General features: G+C 44.4%; 1 protein-coding gene across 4 annotated transcripts in view; it reads right to left on the bottom strand.

Moving 5' to 3' along the window:
- Nucleotides 1-18,430, bottom strand: part of ABR (ABR activator of RhoGEF and GTPase) — a 424,780-nt gene that overhangs the window by 177,154 nt on the left and 229,196 nt on the right. For all 4 annotated transcript variants that reach the window (XM_073667980.1, XM_073667981.1, XM_073667985.1 and 1 more), the window contains one exon: nt 868-972. In XM_073667980.1, the coding sequence (XP_073524081.1) occupies nt 868-972 (105 nt within the window). The remainder of the gene's footprint in view (nt 1-867; nt 973-18,430) is intronic.

The following is an 18,430-nucleotide window of genomic DNA, read 5'->3' as shown; positions in this document are numbered from 1 at the left end:
CATCCTTCATATATATTGTTAGTGTATTACATTATTATTTGGGGCATTGTTTTTTTAATTTTTTTTGTGTGTTCCTGCTACATATCTGCACCCATGACTTTGGTTTGAGTACATGGATTATTCTTTCTTGTTATTTTGAGCTGAAATATGTCATCATATACACCGTTAGTGTGTTTAATCCATGTGTTATATTTGTTCTCTATATTTCGCTCTTCCTTAGATTTTCTTTTCAAAAAGACAACCTTGTTAGATCTCCCCATGGATGTATAAAAGCTGACTACATTATGCCTCACAAACAAGAAATATCAGCAGGTAGGTTCCAATTTTAAGAGGTTTCAGGAACAACCTTTGAATGCTGCGCTCAGCGCCGACTGTGGCAATCAGACGGTTCAAAGAGATTACAGTTATTACCCTGCTCCTAGTAAATGCATTCTTTCCACCGTAAAATAATAATAATTCCACACTTATAGGGGTATTCCCATCTCCAAGATGCTATCCCAATATGTAGTAGGTGTAATAATAATAATTATTAGCAAATACCTCCAATTAGAAATGTAGTATAGTTCTTCTTATTCACTATATCCCTTTCCCCATGTGCAGGGCATTGCAGTAGCTTAGGTATCTATGGTTACGACCACTAACAACTGTCACTATATGAGTGGTCGTAACCATGTATACCCAAGCTACTGCAATGCTCTGCACATGGGGTAAGGGACATAGTGAATCAGAAGAACTATACCACATATCTAATTGGAGGTATTTGCTATTATTTGATCTACTCCATATTGGGATAGGGTCTTGGAGATGGGAATACCCCTTTAATGAGTTTATTACTACTATTACACATAAACAAGAAAATCTACTTACCAAAAGCAGTGCTTCTAGCTGGTTAATATAGATTTCCTCACTTGCTAGGACCCCAGAGAGGACAAGTTTTCTCATCAAAAGCCCTTTATCCGATTCGCTTTCTCCCTGTAAAAAATAATATAAAATACGTAGGTGGTTAGATAGATATAGATGGTGGATTTCATAGTGCTACAAGAGAAAAGCCATGAATACAAAGCTCCATCATAAAGTTCATAACACTGAGCAGATGCCGGTTATACGGTGTGATGGGTGACCATAGTACAACAAAGATAAGAACCTCATTATATCATGGAGAAGAAAAAAAAAAAAACTTTGTAATTTCATGCTTTGTTTGTCCATATCGGAAAAATACGGACTGTACACTGATGACAATGATCCAAAACACTGATGACACTGGGCAGATGAGGTATGAAACTGGAAAACCCCTTTACAGGTACGTGCACACAGTTTTTTTTCAGGCAGATTCTGCCAAGAATCTGCCTGAAAAAGAACCACAAAAGGGCCCCATAAAACGAACATAATGCACAGCAATGTAAAAACGGCATCACGGTGCACATGTTGGGTCTTCAGTCACTTCTTTTAACCCTGAAGCCATTAGAAAAGTGACATGCTCATTCTTCGGGCAGCTTCCTCTTGGAAGCTGCCCACTCCCCATACTTTACATTACAGAATAAAAGATGCCGGCAGCAGAGACGCCAAAAGAACGACAGCAAAATAGTAGTTTCCTAAAGGGGTTTCGCCCGGGAAAACTGCACCAGAATCTAAAAGACGCAGTGTGCACATAGCTGAATAAGCACAAAGTGTTTTGCCATATGGTGCCACTGCGAGTGTATTGTCCAGAAGAAGAAAACGGTGTCTATAAAAAAAAAATAAAATATGAATATAATTTTTTTTCTCTTAGATATTACTGAATGAAATATTCCAGATCAATGTACATCAAAATTAATATCCCATGGAGGTCTGGATTTGGAATGATACTGAAAATCAAAAGTGGAAAATCAAATTACAGGCTGATCTAACTTCAGTGGAAATGCCTCAAAACACGGAAATGATGCTCAATAGTGTGTGTGGCCTTCATGTGCCTGTATGACCTCCCTACAATGCCTGGGCATGCTCCTGATGAGGTTGCGGATGGTCTCCTGTGGGATCTCCTCCCAGACCTGGACTAAAGCATCCGCCAACTCCTGGACAGTCTATGGTGCAACAGATGGAACAAGACATGATGTCCCAGATGTTCTCGATAGGATTCAGGTCTGGGGAGTGGGCGGGCCAGTCCAAAGTATCAATGCCTTCATCATTCAGGAACTGCTGACACACTCCAGCCACATGAGGTCTGGCATTGTCCTGCATCAGAAGAAACCCAGGGCCAACCGCACCAGCATATGGTCTCACAAGAGGTCTGAGGATCTCATCCTGGTACCGAATGGCAGTCAGGCTACCTCTGGCGAGCACATGGAGGGCTGTGCGGCCCTCCAAAGAAATGCCTCCTCAGACCATTACTGACCTGCTGCCAAACCGGTCATGCTGGAGGATGTTGCAGGCAGAAGAACGTTCGCCACAGCGTCTCCAGACTCTGTCACATGTGCTCAGTGTGAACCTGCTCTCATCCATGAAGAGCACAGGGCCTCAATATCGAATCTACCAATCTTGGTGTTCTCTGACAAATGCCAATCGCCCTGCACGGTGTTGGGCTGTGAGCACAACACCCACTTGTGGACATCGGGCCCTCATACCACCCTCATGGAGTCTGTTTTTGACAGTTTGAGCAGACACATGGATGTTAGTGGCCTGCTGAGATCATTTTGCAGGGCTCTGGCACTGCTCCTCCTTGCACAAACGAGGAGGTAGCGGTCCTGCTGCTGGGTTGCTGCCCACCTACGGCCCCCTCCACGTTTCCTGTTATCGGCGCCATGCTCTGGACACTACGCTGACAGAGACAGCTACCCTTCTTGCCACAGCTCGCATTGACGTGCCATCCTGGAGGAGCTCCACTACCTGAGAAACATACATACATATTTTTTTTTGCATCTCCAGATATCCTCAAATATTAATCTGTTGAGGTAATCTACAACAAAGAGTTTTAACACGGTCATGAGAGCGAGGATTTTAATCTGTGGCGAGAAAAAAGAAAAAAGCAAAACAAGGAGGAACTTGAAAGAGATAATTTGTGACTGAACACTTCAGAAAAAGTCACGTTTTGGTGAAGCCTCAGTTTGAGGTTAAAATTTTCCTTGCATTTTTAAGTATATTTACCATATAAATGGGTTTACAATACTTTTCACTACAGAATTTGTTTGGGAATATTTGTGATCTGGCTAAAAATATAGAAGGGAGTACAAGAGGCCATAAATGTGAGCCGGAAGGCTAGATTAACCCGGCTTGCTCCAGCTGAACCTCCGGCAGACCAGACACAAGAACACTCACTGTATACAATGCAGCCAAACCAAACCTACCAAGGTAATAAAAACAATCCAACAGTAGAACCGTTCATTACTTCATGATGGAAACAGGAAGTTCCCTCAATTATTACAGCTCTGAAGGCCAAAGCGATGCAAACTTAGATCTATTGTCATCAGAAGCTGCAAGGATAACAAAGATATTCTCTAACAGCCGGCGCGTGAGTGCAGCATTTCATCCATAGTCACAACGGGTTAATACCAGAATACATTCTACAATCAAGAAGAAGTGAGTAAAATAATGAAGAACCCAGGTGTCCAGGATTTTAGAGCATTTTTAAAAAGAATGTATTTGATATATTTTATCAGCACTGATTTTTCAGCCTCATGGAAGCCAGCCATGAGGTTCACAAGAAAAAGGATAGACGTGGAAGTAGGTTAATAAATGAGGGGTTGCCTCAAGATATTTATAGCACATCTATTGGATATGTAATACATGTGGGCCCCACCTATCTCCAGAACAAGTGCCCCCCAGGCCTCCATGTATCGTCTCTCTCAATTCATAGCTATGGGAGTTCTGAATCCACTCGAGAGTATTTCCTTTTCTGTTCCACCATGACTGTGCACCAAAGCACAAAGTAAGGTTCATAAAGGGATGGTTGGGGGAATCTGGTGAGGAAGAACTTGACTGCTTCACACAGAATCAATAACTCAACCCCCCTCCAAAACCTTTAAGATGAACAAGAATGGAGATTGTGAGCCAGGTCCTCACACCCAACATCAATGTCTGACCTCAAATATGTTCTTCTGGATAATTGAGCAAAAATTTCCACACAACAAAATCTTGTAGAAGACTTCCCAGAATAGCAGAAGCTGCGAGGTGGTGAACAAGTCCAATACCTATGAATTTTCTTATGAGATGTCATAAGTTCCTGTAAGTTTATTGTGTAGATGTCCGAATACTTTCCTCCATATAATGTACAGAATTGGTTTCTTAATCACAAACATGCCAGGCTCAGGAATGTAAATGTAAAATGTAGAAAGACCTCAGTAATTGTCAGTTTTTCTATTTGCCTCCTGAACTAAGCTTTCATCAGGTATTTATTACAGGTGAGGGTGTGTAACAATGGATGCCATCTTTGCCAGTTATTTTATACCAAAAAATGGATTTTTTTAGCCGGAGGAAACAGAACCCCACCCAAGTCTTGTCTCACCATGTTTAGGAACAGCGTTTACAAGAATAATGATGGCGCTGCAAAAGAAAGAAAAAGCAGTCACTCGATCCTGTATAATTAGCTCAATACTGGAAGGACACGACCATCGATTCTTTATGCATAGAATCTAAAACTTCCATCTCTAATAAGAAAAGGTAGATGGGGCCAGAGAACATAATGAGGCGACGCTATGTCTGAGCCTTAAGGTGCCCATACGCATTAGATGCAAGTTGGTTGCCTATCATGACTTGAAATCAGTAAATATTCCAAAAATGCAGATGTGGGGGGGGGGGGGGTAGGGATAGAAAGATTGGGCATATTCATTTCAACAGGACCGATCTATCGTTTCTATAGTGGATAGTTCACCCCCAGGAGGCAGCGACCTATATCCCTTCTCCACAATAGGAACACATGCACACTCGGCTGAGCTAAGTGTATATGGCAAAAGGGTTGGGTGAAACAGATGTAGACTGAATAAGCCTGCGGTCAGTCTAAGGTTCATGGTCACCTTTCTTGGAACATATAATGACATTCATAACCAGATCAAGGTGGAGGGAGATTTTAATAAGATTTGCATGAGGGTGCCATAAAAAGATAAGTCTAGGAAGCAGATATAGAGCCCCCTACATTGCTAGCGGAGCGTTGTGTTTCTCTCTGTGATTATATTGCTCTATTTGACCATCTTTATTAAAAGTAGGGAAATAAAACTTTGAGATCTTTTATTCCAAGGTCATATATAATGAACTGTAGCAGAGCAGGACACTGAGGCAGCTTGTTGGCGTCGGCTGTCAAGAACGCCCAAAGTCTTCAAAAAGATAATTCTTGCTAGAACCTCGCCACTACTTCCCATACTCTGTGATTGAAATGCAGCAGTCACTTCAATCATTTATGCCATTTCCAGAAATTCAAACCACAATCCCAACTAGAGAACAGACATGCATCCATTTAGCTAAATATACTTGTGGTTTAATGAAGCTGATGAAACATCCTCAACTGAATCTTCTAAAAGACAAAATACAAGCAAGTCTTATTTCTGAAATACTTTTTTTTTTTATCTGAAAACTGATTGACATTTTCCAATAAAGTTTAATTTTCAAAATACATATTCTCCTATATAGTGTGGTTCTGTTGTTAATACAGATTATCCTTTTAGTTTTGCCATGCATGTGCTGAAAGTGCAGAATCTGTGTCGGTATATATTTCTTGCATATTTGCTTTTTTGGAATCGTACTAATAAGGCACGCAGCAGCAGAGACCTACTGTCACGGCATGCAGCAACGGAGACGTACTATCGCGGCAAGCGGCAGCTGAGGAGACACTAGACACACAGAACAAGTGTCTGCAGATATCTCGCTGACCCCTGAGGAAGCAACAATTGCGAAACGCGCGTTGGGGAGTCTGGGCTGGTGTACTATCGCAGTCACAGTAATGGTTATCTACCTTTTATTATACTAATATGTTACATTTCCATTCAATTGATTAATGTGTGTGTGATGCCTGACAGCAGAAGTGAGATTCATTTAACCTATTTAGTGTGTTGTCTACACACTTTATATATCTGCAGCATGGTATGTGGGATATGCATTAAATTAGCTACAAAATGTGCAATAACAAAGAAAGTAATTAATATCCATATCCCCCAAGCCTAGCATGCATATTTATTGTTTCAATAATTAAGTCTGTATGATTATGTTGGTCAGAAATTAAGCATATTATATGTTGAGAATGTAATGTTTTGTGACCCTCATTCACACAGACTACTTGTAAACACATTACAGGCTATTTTATAAATAAATAAGGTTTGAAATATAGAAAGTTTCCCTAACAGCCTTACGGATTGTCAGTATTCCTGGACCAGTAGTCTGGGTTCCCTTCACTGATTTCTTGTCTTTTTTGGCCAATAGCCACAATGTCTTAATACAATTTTCAATTTTACACACATACATATATATAAAATTAGTACAGACCAAAAGTTTGGACACACCTTCTCGTTTAAAGGTTTTTCTGTATTTTCATGACTTTGAAAATTGTACATTCACACTGAAGGCATCAAAACTATGAATTAACACATGTGGAATTATATACTTAACAAAAAAGTGTGAAACAACTGAAAATATGTCTTATATTCTAGGTTCTTCAAAGTAGCCACCTTTTGCTTTGATGACTGCTTTGCACACTCTTGGCATTCTCTTGATGAGCTTCAAGAGGCAGTCACAGGAAATGGTTTTCACTTCACAGGTGTGCCCTGTCAGGTTTAATAAGTGGGATTTCTTGCCTTATAAATGGGGTTGGGACCATCAGTTGTGTTGTGCAGAAGTCTGGTGGATAAACAGCTGATAGTCCTACTGAATAGACTGTTAGAATTTGTATTATGGCAAGAAAAAAGCAGCTAAGTAAAGAAAAATCAGTGGCCATCATTACTTTAAGAAATGAAGGTCAGTCAGTCCGAAAAATTGGGCAAACTTTGAAAGTGTCCCCAAGTGCAGTTGCAAAAACCATCAAGCGCTACAAAGAAACTGGCTCACATGAGGACCGCCCCAGGAAAGGAAGACCAAGAGTCACCTCTGCTTCTGAGGATAAGCTTATCCGAGTCACCAGCCTCAGAAATCGCAGGTTAACAGCAGATCATATTAGAGACCAGGTCAATGCCACACAGAGTTCTAGCAGCAGACACATCTCTACAACAACTGTTAAGAGGAGACTTTGTGCAGCAGGCCTTCATGGTAAAATAGCTGCTAGGAAACCACTGCTAAGGACAGGCAACAAGCAGAAGAGACTTGTTTGGGCTAAAGAACACAAGGAATGGACATTAGACCAGTGGAAATCTGTGCTTTGGTCTGATGAGTCCAAATTTGAGATCTTTGGTTCCAACCACCGTGTCTTTGTGCGACGCAGAAAAGGTGAACGGATGGACTCTACATGCCTGGTTCCCACCGTGAAGCATGGAGGAGGAGGTGTGATGGTGTGTGGGTGCTTTGCTGGTAACACTGTTGGGGATTTATTCAATATTGAAGGCATATTGAACCAGCATGGCTACCACAGCATCTTGTAGCGGCAAGCTATTCCATCCAGTTTGCGTTTAGTTGGACCATCATTTATTTTTCAACAGGACAATGACCCCAAACACACCTCCAGGCTGTGTAAGGGCTATTTGATCAAGAAGGAGAGTGATGGGGTGCTACGCCAGATGACCTGGCCTCCACAGTCACCAGACCTGAACCCAATCGAGATGGCTTGGGGTGAGCTGGACCGCAGAGTGAAGGCAAAAGGGCCAACAAGTGCTAAGCATCTCTGGGAACTCCTTCAAGATTGTGGAAGACCATTTCCGGTGACTACCTCTTGAAGCTCATCAAGAGAATGCCAAGAGTGTGCAAAGCAGTCATCAAAGCAAAAGGAGGCTACTTTGAAGAACCTAGAATATAAGACATTTTTTCAGTTGTTTCACACTTTTTTGTTAAGTATATAATTCCACATGTGTTAATTCATAGTTTTGATGCCTTCAGTGTGAATGTACAATTTTCATAGTCATGAAAATACAGAAAAATCTTTAAATGAGAAGGTGTCCAAACTTTTGGTCTGTACTGTATATATATACATACATATGTACACACACACGTGTATACGTATACACACACAATATATATATATATATTTGATGTTAAACTGGAATTTTTTCCCAATACATGTCTGAGTTTCAGGGTCTCCTCCCTCATTTGGGCGGCACATCCCCTTATGTTATGCGATTCCAAATTAATCATTAAAAACTATCTTAAAAAAATAAAGTCCCCCCACCACCTTAAAAATTACCATTAGGGTCCGTGCCCGCGATGAGTTTTTCAAGCGTTTTTTGCTGCGTAATTTTCGCAGCGTAAACGCTTGTAAAATGCTTGGTAATCCTTCCCCCATGGTCCCCAATGTCAATCCGCAATTTCAATGCCCAAGCTGCGGAATTTTCCGCAGCATGTCCATTACATGTGCGTATACGCATGCGGAATTGCCTTCTCAATGTATTAGAAAAACGCAAGGCAATTCCGCATGTGCAAAACGCTTCAAAAACGCGTGTCAAATTCCGCACGTGTTTTTCCGGGCAAGGAGATGCAGAAATGAAGCGGAAATTTTCTGCTTCATTTCCGCATCGTGGGCACATAGCCTTAATCCCTGCTAACTATGTATGTAATTTAGTGTATTAAAACACTAAAAACACGGTCTTCAGTAGATCTCAGCACCGCTCAGGTCCCAAGGCTAACGTGACCCTTCTTCAGCTTTGGAAACACACTGTGGGAAACTGCTGCTTTCCCAATGTAAGGGTTTGTTCATACAGTTTTCTGTGTTCTTCCCACACATTTCTTTGTGTGGGGGAAAAAAGCAGACCAGATTCATCAAAAGTATTTTCACCAGTTTTCTGGTATAAAACATCTTGAAGTTGCCCAAAAAGTTGCTGACTTTTGGCTTTTTGAAGCCAGCCCCACTAAAGTGGGTAGAACAGGGCATGGTAGAAGCCTGCACGGCAAATTTATTAAAAGTTACGCCATTTTAGCAGTGTAAATGACTCAAAAAATGCACTATAGTAGCATTTCAGGTGGAGATGGCAAGCAGTTGTAAGATGTGCCTTGTTCATTAATTCATGAATTCGGCGCATCTTACTCCAGTGCTGTCTCCATCAAGACTGGCGAACCAAACACCAGTCATGATGAATAGGGCCCGTGGTGTTTTACAGTAACAGCAAAATTAATAGTGAGATATTTAAAATCTCATTCACAAATGGCATCTTTTTTTATTCCTTATCTTATTTTTATTTTATTGCCTCTTATGACCTGTGGTGTGTTTTTCCTGCAAGTTTTTTCCGCATTGGCATTGAGATCAAAGCGGTTTTGCACAAGAAAAATAAATAAATGGCTCAGTGGTTAGCACTGTTGCTTTGCAGTGCTGAGGTCCTGGGTTCAAATCCCACCAAGGACAACATCTGCAAGGAGTTTGTATGTTCTCCCTGTGTTTGCGTGGGTTTCCTCCGGGTTCTCCAGTTTCCTCCCACACTCCAAAGACATACTGATAGGGAATCTATATTGTGAGCCCCAATGGGGACAGTGATGATTATGTCTGTAAAGCGCTGTGGAATTAATGGTGCTATACAGTGAGTAAAATAAAATAAATAAATGCACCAAATATGTGCGGAATTTCTGGACATAGACTGCATTTTTGATGCGGAAAAATAAAACGCATGAAAAAAGTTACGTATGTGTGAACATATCCTTAATTGATGATACTGAGAACAAGATACCATAGACTTACAATAATTCTCCAAGGGGGCGGTGCTTACAGGATTCTCAGGGGTGTGTCTTTAGGCTGCTCTGTATTATTAGTCTGAGACACACCTCCTTGGTAAACACCATACAAAGTGGCGCTATATAAGGTCCTTATCTTGAGAACTGTGCGGCACGGTAAAAAAAAAAAAAAAAAAAATACTCGGGAGAGCAGCAGGCATAAAGTAAGTGCAAAAACTGCCCACTTTTAGCTGGGTGACAGGTCCTCAGGATGCAGCACAAGTAAGCATGTAATATATCTTATCACATTATTACTCTTTTTGTAAAGTTTATTTCTGATTATTTTGAGCAATCAGTAATGACTTTGTATTGGCAACAAGACCACCACCGGCTCTCCTATGTACTTACAGCATTTCAGCTATTAAAAGGACAAAAGGGAAAGTGACTGACTCCTTGAAGAAGATCTAAGCACTTCTGTATCTAACTTGTGGCGGACTTGCTGGATTTACACTTTGCTGAACCTTTGTACTTTTGTTTGGTGTATACCCTACACATAATAATTATCTCATGTTATGACAATACCTTCTGTGTACAAGCAAAATAAATATAAAATACATATGTACCAGGAAAGCAGTCCTGACATTATATTGAGCCATATTCCTATTTTCCTAGTCTCCTCTACAAAGTCAACACATTCTATAGGGCCCCCAGAGACCCTATTAGTTTCATAGTGTCGATCTGTGGCTATCCCCGTAGGGCACAGAATCCTGTACACACAGCGATGCTTATAGGGGAGAATAGCTCTGTGAGAAGTACAAGGCAAACAGCTCAAGTATGGGCTCATAGATTTTTATTGGTGTCCAAATACAGATCTAAACACTCAGGCTTCATTCACACATTCATGTGACAGGCCGTTCACTGTCAGTTTTTGTTTTGTTTTTTTATTAGGAAGGAAATGAATCCATAGACACCCACTGATCCATATCTCCAGTCCATGAGACTCAGAGCCTGTCCTATGCTCATCCACTTTGCGAATCATTAAAGGGGTAGTCATTAAAGGGGCTTGGAGACCACGTCTACAGTCTCTCTATGAGACTGCAGACTTGTAAATTCCCAGGATTCTGGATTCTCCCGTACCAAGAACGACTTGCATACTTCTGGCCACATTCCGACTAGACTTGTCCCTCCTTGCTCAATTCACTTGTATTGAGCGAGGCTGCAGACATCTAGTCAGCATGTGACTGCATGTATGCAAATTGCATACTTACGGTCACACGCCTGCTCACTCCCGGAAAATCCTGACAGTGCGCACACTGTGCACTGTGAAAACTAACAAATCTGCAGTCAGATAAAGTGACTTCAGACTTGGATCCCAAGCCTGGACAATCCCTCTAACGGGAACCTGTCAGGTCCTAATTGCTATGTACACTGCCCCCATAGCGCTGCTAGTGATGCAATGTGCATCACTAACAAGCTGTTTTCATGAAAATCGGTGGTAGTATAATGATGTTATAACATTATATACACTTTATCTTACCTGCTTGTTTCAGTCATAGGGGATTGATTCTCAGATTCAGTCATGGGCGGACGACGCGTTCACTCAGTGCTGGCGCCGCCCATGACATTTGGATATTCCTCCTGGCAAGCGCTAGGTTTGAGGGGCGCATGCGCATTTCCACACGTCGGGCCGCTGGTCAGGCGCGTGTGCACTGAGGCTGTGTGACACTGCAGCGGTGACCGCACGATACATTGACCGCACATGCGCCGGGAGACACAGGTCACAGCGGGTGTGCATTGAAGCTGGTAATCACACAGCCTCCGTGCGCACGCGTCGGACCAGCGGCCCGACGTGTGGAAATGCGCATGCGCCCCTCAAACCTAGCGCTTAAAAGGTCATGGGCGGCGCCAGCACTAACTGAACGCAGCAACCGCCCATGACTGAATCTGAGAATCACACCCCTATGACTGAATACGAGCAGCTAAGATAAAGTACAGGGTGGGCCATTTATATGGATACACCTAAATTAAATGGGAATGGTTGGTGATATCAACTTTATTTTTTTTCAATGGGAAGAGGGTCATGTGACACAAACTTATTGAGAATTTCATAACAAAAACAATGGTGTACTTGGTTTTAACGGAACTTTATTCTTTCATGAGTTTTTTACAAGTTTATGACCACTTATAAAATGTGTTCAAAGTGCTGCCCATTGATAGCATTGACACATTGATAGCAACAACGGATACTGGAAGCCTGTGCTAGCATTTCTTCTGCGGTGCTGCTATCAGTGTGTCAAGAATGGGAGAAGAGGGTTGCATTGACAATCCAACACAATGGGCAGCACTTTGAACTCATTTTATAACTGGTCATAAACTTGTAAAAAAACTCATGAAAGAATAAAGTTCAGTTAAAACCAAGCACACCATTGTTTTTCTTATGAAATTCTCAATAAGTTTGATGTGTCACACGACCCTCTTCCCATTGAAAAAAATAAAGTTGGATCCAAAATGGCCGACTTCAAAATGGCCGCCATGGTCACCACCCATCTGGAAAAGTTGTCCCCCTCCCATATACTAATGTGCCACAAACAGGAAGTTGATATCACCAACCATTTCCATTTAATTTAAGTGTATCCATATAAACGGCCCAACCTGTATATATAAAACGTTATAACATCATTATACCACCACCGATTTTCATGAACACAGCTCGTTAGTGATGCACATTGTATCACTAACAAAGCAGTGGGGGCAGTGTACATAGCAACTAGGATGTGACAGGTTCCCTTTAAATTTTCTGGGGATCTGTATAAAAAGGATAAAACATGAAAGACATAGCTTGTACTTCACTTTTCCATATGTGTTTTTATCCATTTTTCACTGATTCATTGTAAGGAGTATGGATAAAAAAAAAGCTCAGACATTTCATCTTCTTCAGTTTTTAATACCAGATGCAAAAAACCCCACCCCCAAAAAACAATGCAACGCGGATGACAAGAGAAAAAAATGGTCCATTCTAAAAGGATGAAAAAAAAAAAAAAAGTGTGTGTGAATGTGGCCTTAGTGCCACAGTAGACCTGACCTCTTTCCGTTTCAGGTTTATTATTTAGGAGGCTCAGGATGAACAGTGCTATAGGGAAAAGTTGTAGGACATCAAGTTGTGGGAGACAGAATTAAAAATGTATTAAATGTCTATGACTATAGTTTACATGGGTCCTGGACTACCTTTCAACCTGTAAAGACAAAATAAAGTAATTTTGCAATATTATACTAAACTATTACACTAGTCAAATCACGGCACAACGAATACGGAAATATAAAAATAACACTATACCAAAGAAGGAAAAACTGGCCACAACATGTACTGTCAACCAGTTCCCACAAGTAGAAAGCTTGTCAATTGTACAAAATCGCAGCCAAACCATCCGTCCTCCAGTAACGTGTCAGGACTAACACATGGCACACAAGATACAGACATGTGAGGATGAGATCTGCCACAGGGACCCCAAGACCTTTACTGCATGGGCCTATAGTGTATACAAGTGCAGAAAAGAACAGGGAATGTGTTAAGATTAAAATAAAAAACAACAAACCCCACTGACCACTGTTTGCCAGAACATTCACATCATGTTGGGATTTCTCAGCCATTGTGAGCAGAAACTAGACGTGTATGGTCTCATCAGATAATTCCCGTCAATCATATGTTTATGCAAGTGCGTCACATTTCCTTTTGTGCACAACATCTGATTGTAGGTCGATTGGCTGCGTTCTAACTGATCCTAATCATACGTGTTGTGACAAAGTCACTAGTAAATTGCTGGAGGGGAGATATGTTTCCCTGAGGATATTAGCCTCAGTGAATTAAAGCAGTTAAGTTTCCTCCAGCATGTTATGTGCAAGGAGGGGTTAAGTCACCATTTCTAAGAGAGAATGCTTTTATGATAACAACCATAGAGCAGGCAGGAGGTTGCTCTCCACATCTCCACCCCAGGGTGTGGTCTGGGGGGGGGGTGTTAAATACACTGAATGCCTCAGCAGGCCCAGTACCTGGAGAGGCATACTTCAGACAGGTGATGTGTGTTCTGTGCTGACCTGAACCATGTGGAGTTGCTAACTCTGAGCAGGCGGACCCCTGCTAACACAAGGACTGTGTTGTGCGTGACCACATTGTTTTAGTTGTTTTCCCATTTTGCCCAAAGGGCTGTTTATTTTCATGGACTCAATGTTGGCTTATGACACATTATAATAAACCAACAAGAGATTTAAAGAGACAGCGTACCTGTGTCTATCTCCGTGTGCAGCTGAGTGAGCGATCTACCACAGTGTAAACACATTAGAAAGCTGTCGGCTGAATGATCTTTCAATCTTCACCAACTTCTCCAAACACAGGAGTTATCGGCTTCTGTGTTCTCTATGAGGAGCCACTGCCAGACCCCTCCGGTGTTGACTTCTCTCTCAGAGAACATAAGGATCGACCTTCGGTTGGAAATCCAAAGTGCGTGTCGGATCCTTCTCGTCCCCGACAGTTTGCTGGGCGAGAATGGGGAGGTTACCATACAAATTAGACCATCAGCGGTTTCAGACAACTTTAGTTTGAGGTGTATCGAGGCCTTATAACTAAGCTGGATCTGTCAATCTACAGATCATTTCATGCCAATGACCAGCTATAGGCGAAGTTCAGATGAATATATTCTCAGTCCTAGTGTGCTACGGACTGCAGACAGGACAGTAGATGGACCATTGTTAGATTATGTGCTAGTAGACACGGGCGATTATCCAACTCAGGTCCCTGTGAAGGAGATCACAGCATGCGCTAGTCTGGTCCTGTCCCTGTCCGCTATACATCTGCCGTGGTGGAAGTGACTGGGCCATAAAGTTCCACGCTAGTCTGAACTTGGTCTTAGGGCTCATTCAGACATCATTGTTTTCGTATGCAAAAAAATGGTCAGGGTTGATCAGAGTTTTTGATCAGAGTTTGACCATCAGCTTGGTCAGAGTTTCAGTAGTTTTTCTTGGATAAAACTAAAACAATGGAAGTTTTTCAAACATCTATCATACAGTCTGTGAAAAACAGAACACGGATGGCATCAGAGTGATGTCCATTATTTCTCACACATTTCCATAGACTTACACCAGTGAGTTGGATCCAACACCCTGATCAATTTTGGATTCTGTGTTTTTGTGTGGAACACTCCGTCTTTCGGGAAAAAAAAAAATTGGACATGTGAACCCCCCATAGACTATCATAGGTACGAGTACCATCCATGAAAAAATAGAATGGCACTTGTACCAGAAAAACTGATGTCTGAATGAGTCCTTAAACTGATGTAACAGATTTCCATTGGTCTAACCTGACACGATTGGCTAACTGCAGCCATCTCCTAGATGTGAGAAGAATCTGATTGGTAGCTTTCTGCATAGAAATTGATAATGTGTATGTAGAGAAGAGACAATACACACACAGGTGTTGTACTGTTCCTTACATGAGCAATGACAGCGACGTCCCCTGATCCTTATCTGCAGGCAATGTGAATAATGCGTCTAATTAAATGCCACAAATGGGCAGTATTCGGCTTTGTTCCCCATAATCGCTGCATTGCCCACATAAATCAATTCAGTGTCACCATGATCAAAGTCTCCATTTGAAATCCAATGAAAAGCAAAGCGTATTAGCATGTGAGATATTCTCATCTCTGGGCATAGAGATGAAGGAGGACAATCTAAAGAGCTCTTATTATAGACGGGGGAGTGATGGCGCTTTGTTTAGTAGCTTGCCTTTCGTACAGTCACGTAGCCATCGCCAGATGTAGAATAATGGCTGCTACAGGCACAGCACAATACTAATCGTCTGCTGAGAAACTATCATTTCCAGTCTCCTCCTCTAAATCAAATGAACTTGATGCAAAACCCATATTGCAGGCGGGAGGCATTGCCAGCCAGGGTTATTTTTAGGCCGTAGTTGGCAAGTTTGACTTGCACGTACAAACATTCAAATGACTGGTTCATGAAGCGGCTGCGGAGGCCAGAATTACTGGCATCCCGGAAAGTGAGCTAAAACAAGGGCACGCAGGGAGCCGGAACATAAAGGATCCACTGTTCTGTACAGTCAGCACTGTGGTTTTCTACCTGTCCCGGACAGAAGTGGAAAGTTTGGAGGAGCCATGTTAAAAGTGACGGAGGCAAGAGCGGCAAACAGAACGGCCATTGTTTGTGCACTGACAGAAGTGTTGGCAGTTCAAGGAGAAGATTTACAGAGGGTCACATCGTTTTCTTCAGAAACTCAAAGTTTGACAGCACAGTGCGAATACAAGGCTGGATCAGCAGTACTCATAACAATTCTTTGTAAAAAGGAGTATTGAGGAGAGCGGGCGCGAGAGAGACAGAGAGAGAGGGCGCGAGAGAGAGGGCGCGAGAGAGAGGGCGCGAGAGAGAGGGCGCGAGAGAGAGGGCGCGCGAGAAAGAGAGACCGAGAGAGAAAGGGCGCGCGCGCGAGAGAGAGAAAGGGCGCGCGCGAGAGAGAGAAAGGGCGCGCGCGAGAGAGAGAAAGGGCGCGCGAGAGAGAGAGAAAGGGCGCGCGAGAGAGAGAGAAAGGGCGCGCGAGAGAGAGAGAAAGGGCGCGCGAGAGAGTGAAAGGGCGCGCGAGAGACAGAAGAAAGGGCGCGCGAGAGACAGAAGAAAGGGCGCGCGAGAGACAGAAGAAAGGGCGCGAGAGAGACAGAAGAAAGGGCGCGAGAGAGACAGAAGAAAGGGCGCGAGAGAGACAGAAGAAAGGGCGCGAGAGAGACAGAAGAAAGGGCGCGAGAGAGACAGAAGAAAGGGCGCGAGAGAGACAGAAGAAAGGGCGCGAGAGAGACAGAAGAAAGGGCGCGCGAGAGACAGAAGAAAGGGCGCGCGAGAGACAGAAGAAAGGGCGCGCGAGAGACAGAAGAAAGGGCGCGCGAGAGACAGAAGAAAGGGCGCGCGAGAGACAGAAGAAAGGGCGCGCGAGAGACAGAAGAAAGGGCGCGCGAGAGACAGAAGAAAGGGCGCGCGAGAGACAGAAGAAAGGGCGCGCGAGAGAGAGAAGAAAGGGCGCGCGAGAGAGAGAAGAAAGGGCGCGCGAGAGAGAGAAGAAAGGGCGCGCGAGAGAGAGAAGAAAGGGCGCGCGAGAGAGAGAAGAAAGGGCGCGCGAGAGAGAGAAGAAAGGGCGCGCGAGAGAGAGAAGAAAGGGCGCGCGAGAGACAGAAGAAAGGGCGCGCGAGAGACAGAAGAAAGGGCGCGCGAGAGACAGAAGAAAGGGCGCGCGAGAGACAGAAGAAAGGGCGCGCGAGAGAGAAGAAAGGGCGCGAGAGACAGAAGAAAGGGCGCGCGAGAGACAGAAGAAAGGGCGCGCGAGAGACAGAAGAAAGGGCGCGAGAGACAGAAGAAAGGGCGCGAGAGACAGAAGAAAGGGCGCGAGAGACAGAAGAAAGGGCGCGAGAGAGAGAAGAAAGGGCGCGAGAGAGAGAGAAAGGGCGCGAGAGAGAGAGAAAGGGCGCGAGAGAGAAAGGGCGCGAGAGAGAGAGAAAGGGCGCGAGAGAGAGAGAGAAAGGGCGCGCGCGCGAGAGAGAGAAGAAAGGGCGCGCGAGAGACAGAAGAAAGGGCGCGCGAGAGACAGAAGAAAGGGCGCGCGAGAGACAGAAGAAAGGGCGCGCGAGAGACAGAAGAAAGGGCGCGCGAGAGACAGAAGAAAGGGCGCGCGAGAGACAGAAGAAAGGGCGCGCGAGAGACAGAAGAAAGGGCGCGCGAGAGACAGAAGAAAGGGCGCGCGAGAGACAGAAGAAAGGGCGCGCGAGAGACAGAAGGGCGTGCGAGAGACAGAAGAAAGGGCGCGAGAGAGAAAGGGCGCGAGAGAGAGAGAAAGGGCGCGAGAGAGAGAGAGGGCGCGAGAGAGAGAGAAAGGGCGCGAGAGAGAGAGAAAGGGCGCGCGAGAGAGAGGGCGCGAGAGAGAGAAAGGGCGCGAGAGAGAGAGAAAGGGCGCGAGAGAGAGAGAAAGGGCGCGAGAGAGAGAGAAAGGGCGCGAGAGAGAGAGAAAGGGCGCGAGAGAGAGAGAAAGGGCGCGAGAGAGAGAGAAAGGGCGCGAGAGAGAGAGAAAGGGCGCGAGAGAGAAAGGGCGCGCGAGAGAAAGGGCGCGCGAGAGAAAGGGCGCGCGAGAGAAAGGGCGCGCGAGAGAAAGGGCGCGCGAGAGAAAGGGCGCGCGAGAGAAAGGGCGCGCGAGAGAGAAAGGGCGCGCGAGAGAGAAAGGGCGCGCGAGAGAGAGAAAGGGCGCGCGAGAGAGAGAAAGGGCGCGCGAGAGAGAGAAAGGGCGCGCGAGAGAGAGAAAGGGCGCGCGAGAGAGAGAAAGGGCGCGAGAGAGAGAGAAAGGGCGCGAGAGAGAGAGAAAGGGCGCGCGAGAGAAAGGGCGCGCGAGAGAGAGAAAGGGCGCGAGAGAGAGAGAAAGGGCGCGAGAGAGAGAGAAAGGGCGCGCGAGAGAAAGGGCGCGCGAGAGAAAGGGCGCGCGAGAGAGAAAGGGCGCGCGAGAGAGAAAGGGCGCGCGAGAGAGAGAAAGGGCGCGCGAGAGAGAGAAAGGGCGCGCGAGAGAGAGAAAGGGCGCGCGAGAGAGAGAAAGGGCGCGCGAGAGAGAGAAAGGGCGCGCGAGAGAGAGAAAGGGCGCGCGAGAGAGAGAAAGGGAGCG

The sequence above is a fragment of the Phyllobates terribilis genome, unplaced genomic scaffold, assembly GCF_046119375.1.
Source record: "Phyllobates terribilis strain yellow unplaced genomic scaffold, ASM4611937v1 Scaffold_2__4_contigs__length_985480577, whole genome shotgun sequence".
In the NCBI taxonomy this organism is placed as follows: Eukaryota; Metazoa; Chordata; class Amphibia; order Anura; family Dendrobatidae; genus Phyllobates; species Phyllobates terribilis.
This window is presented reverse-complemented; position numbering and strand designations above follow the sequence as displayed.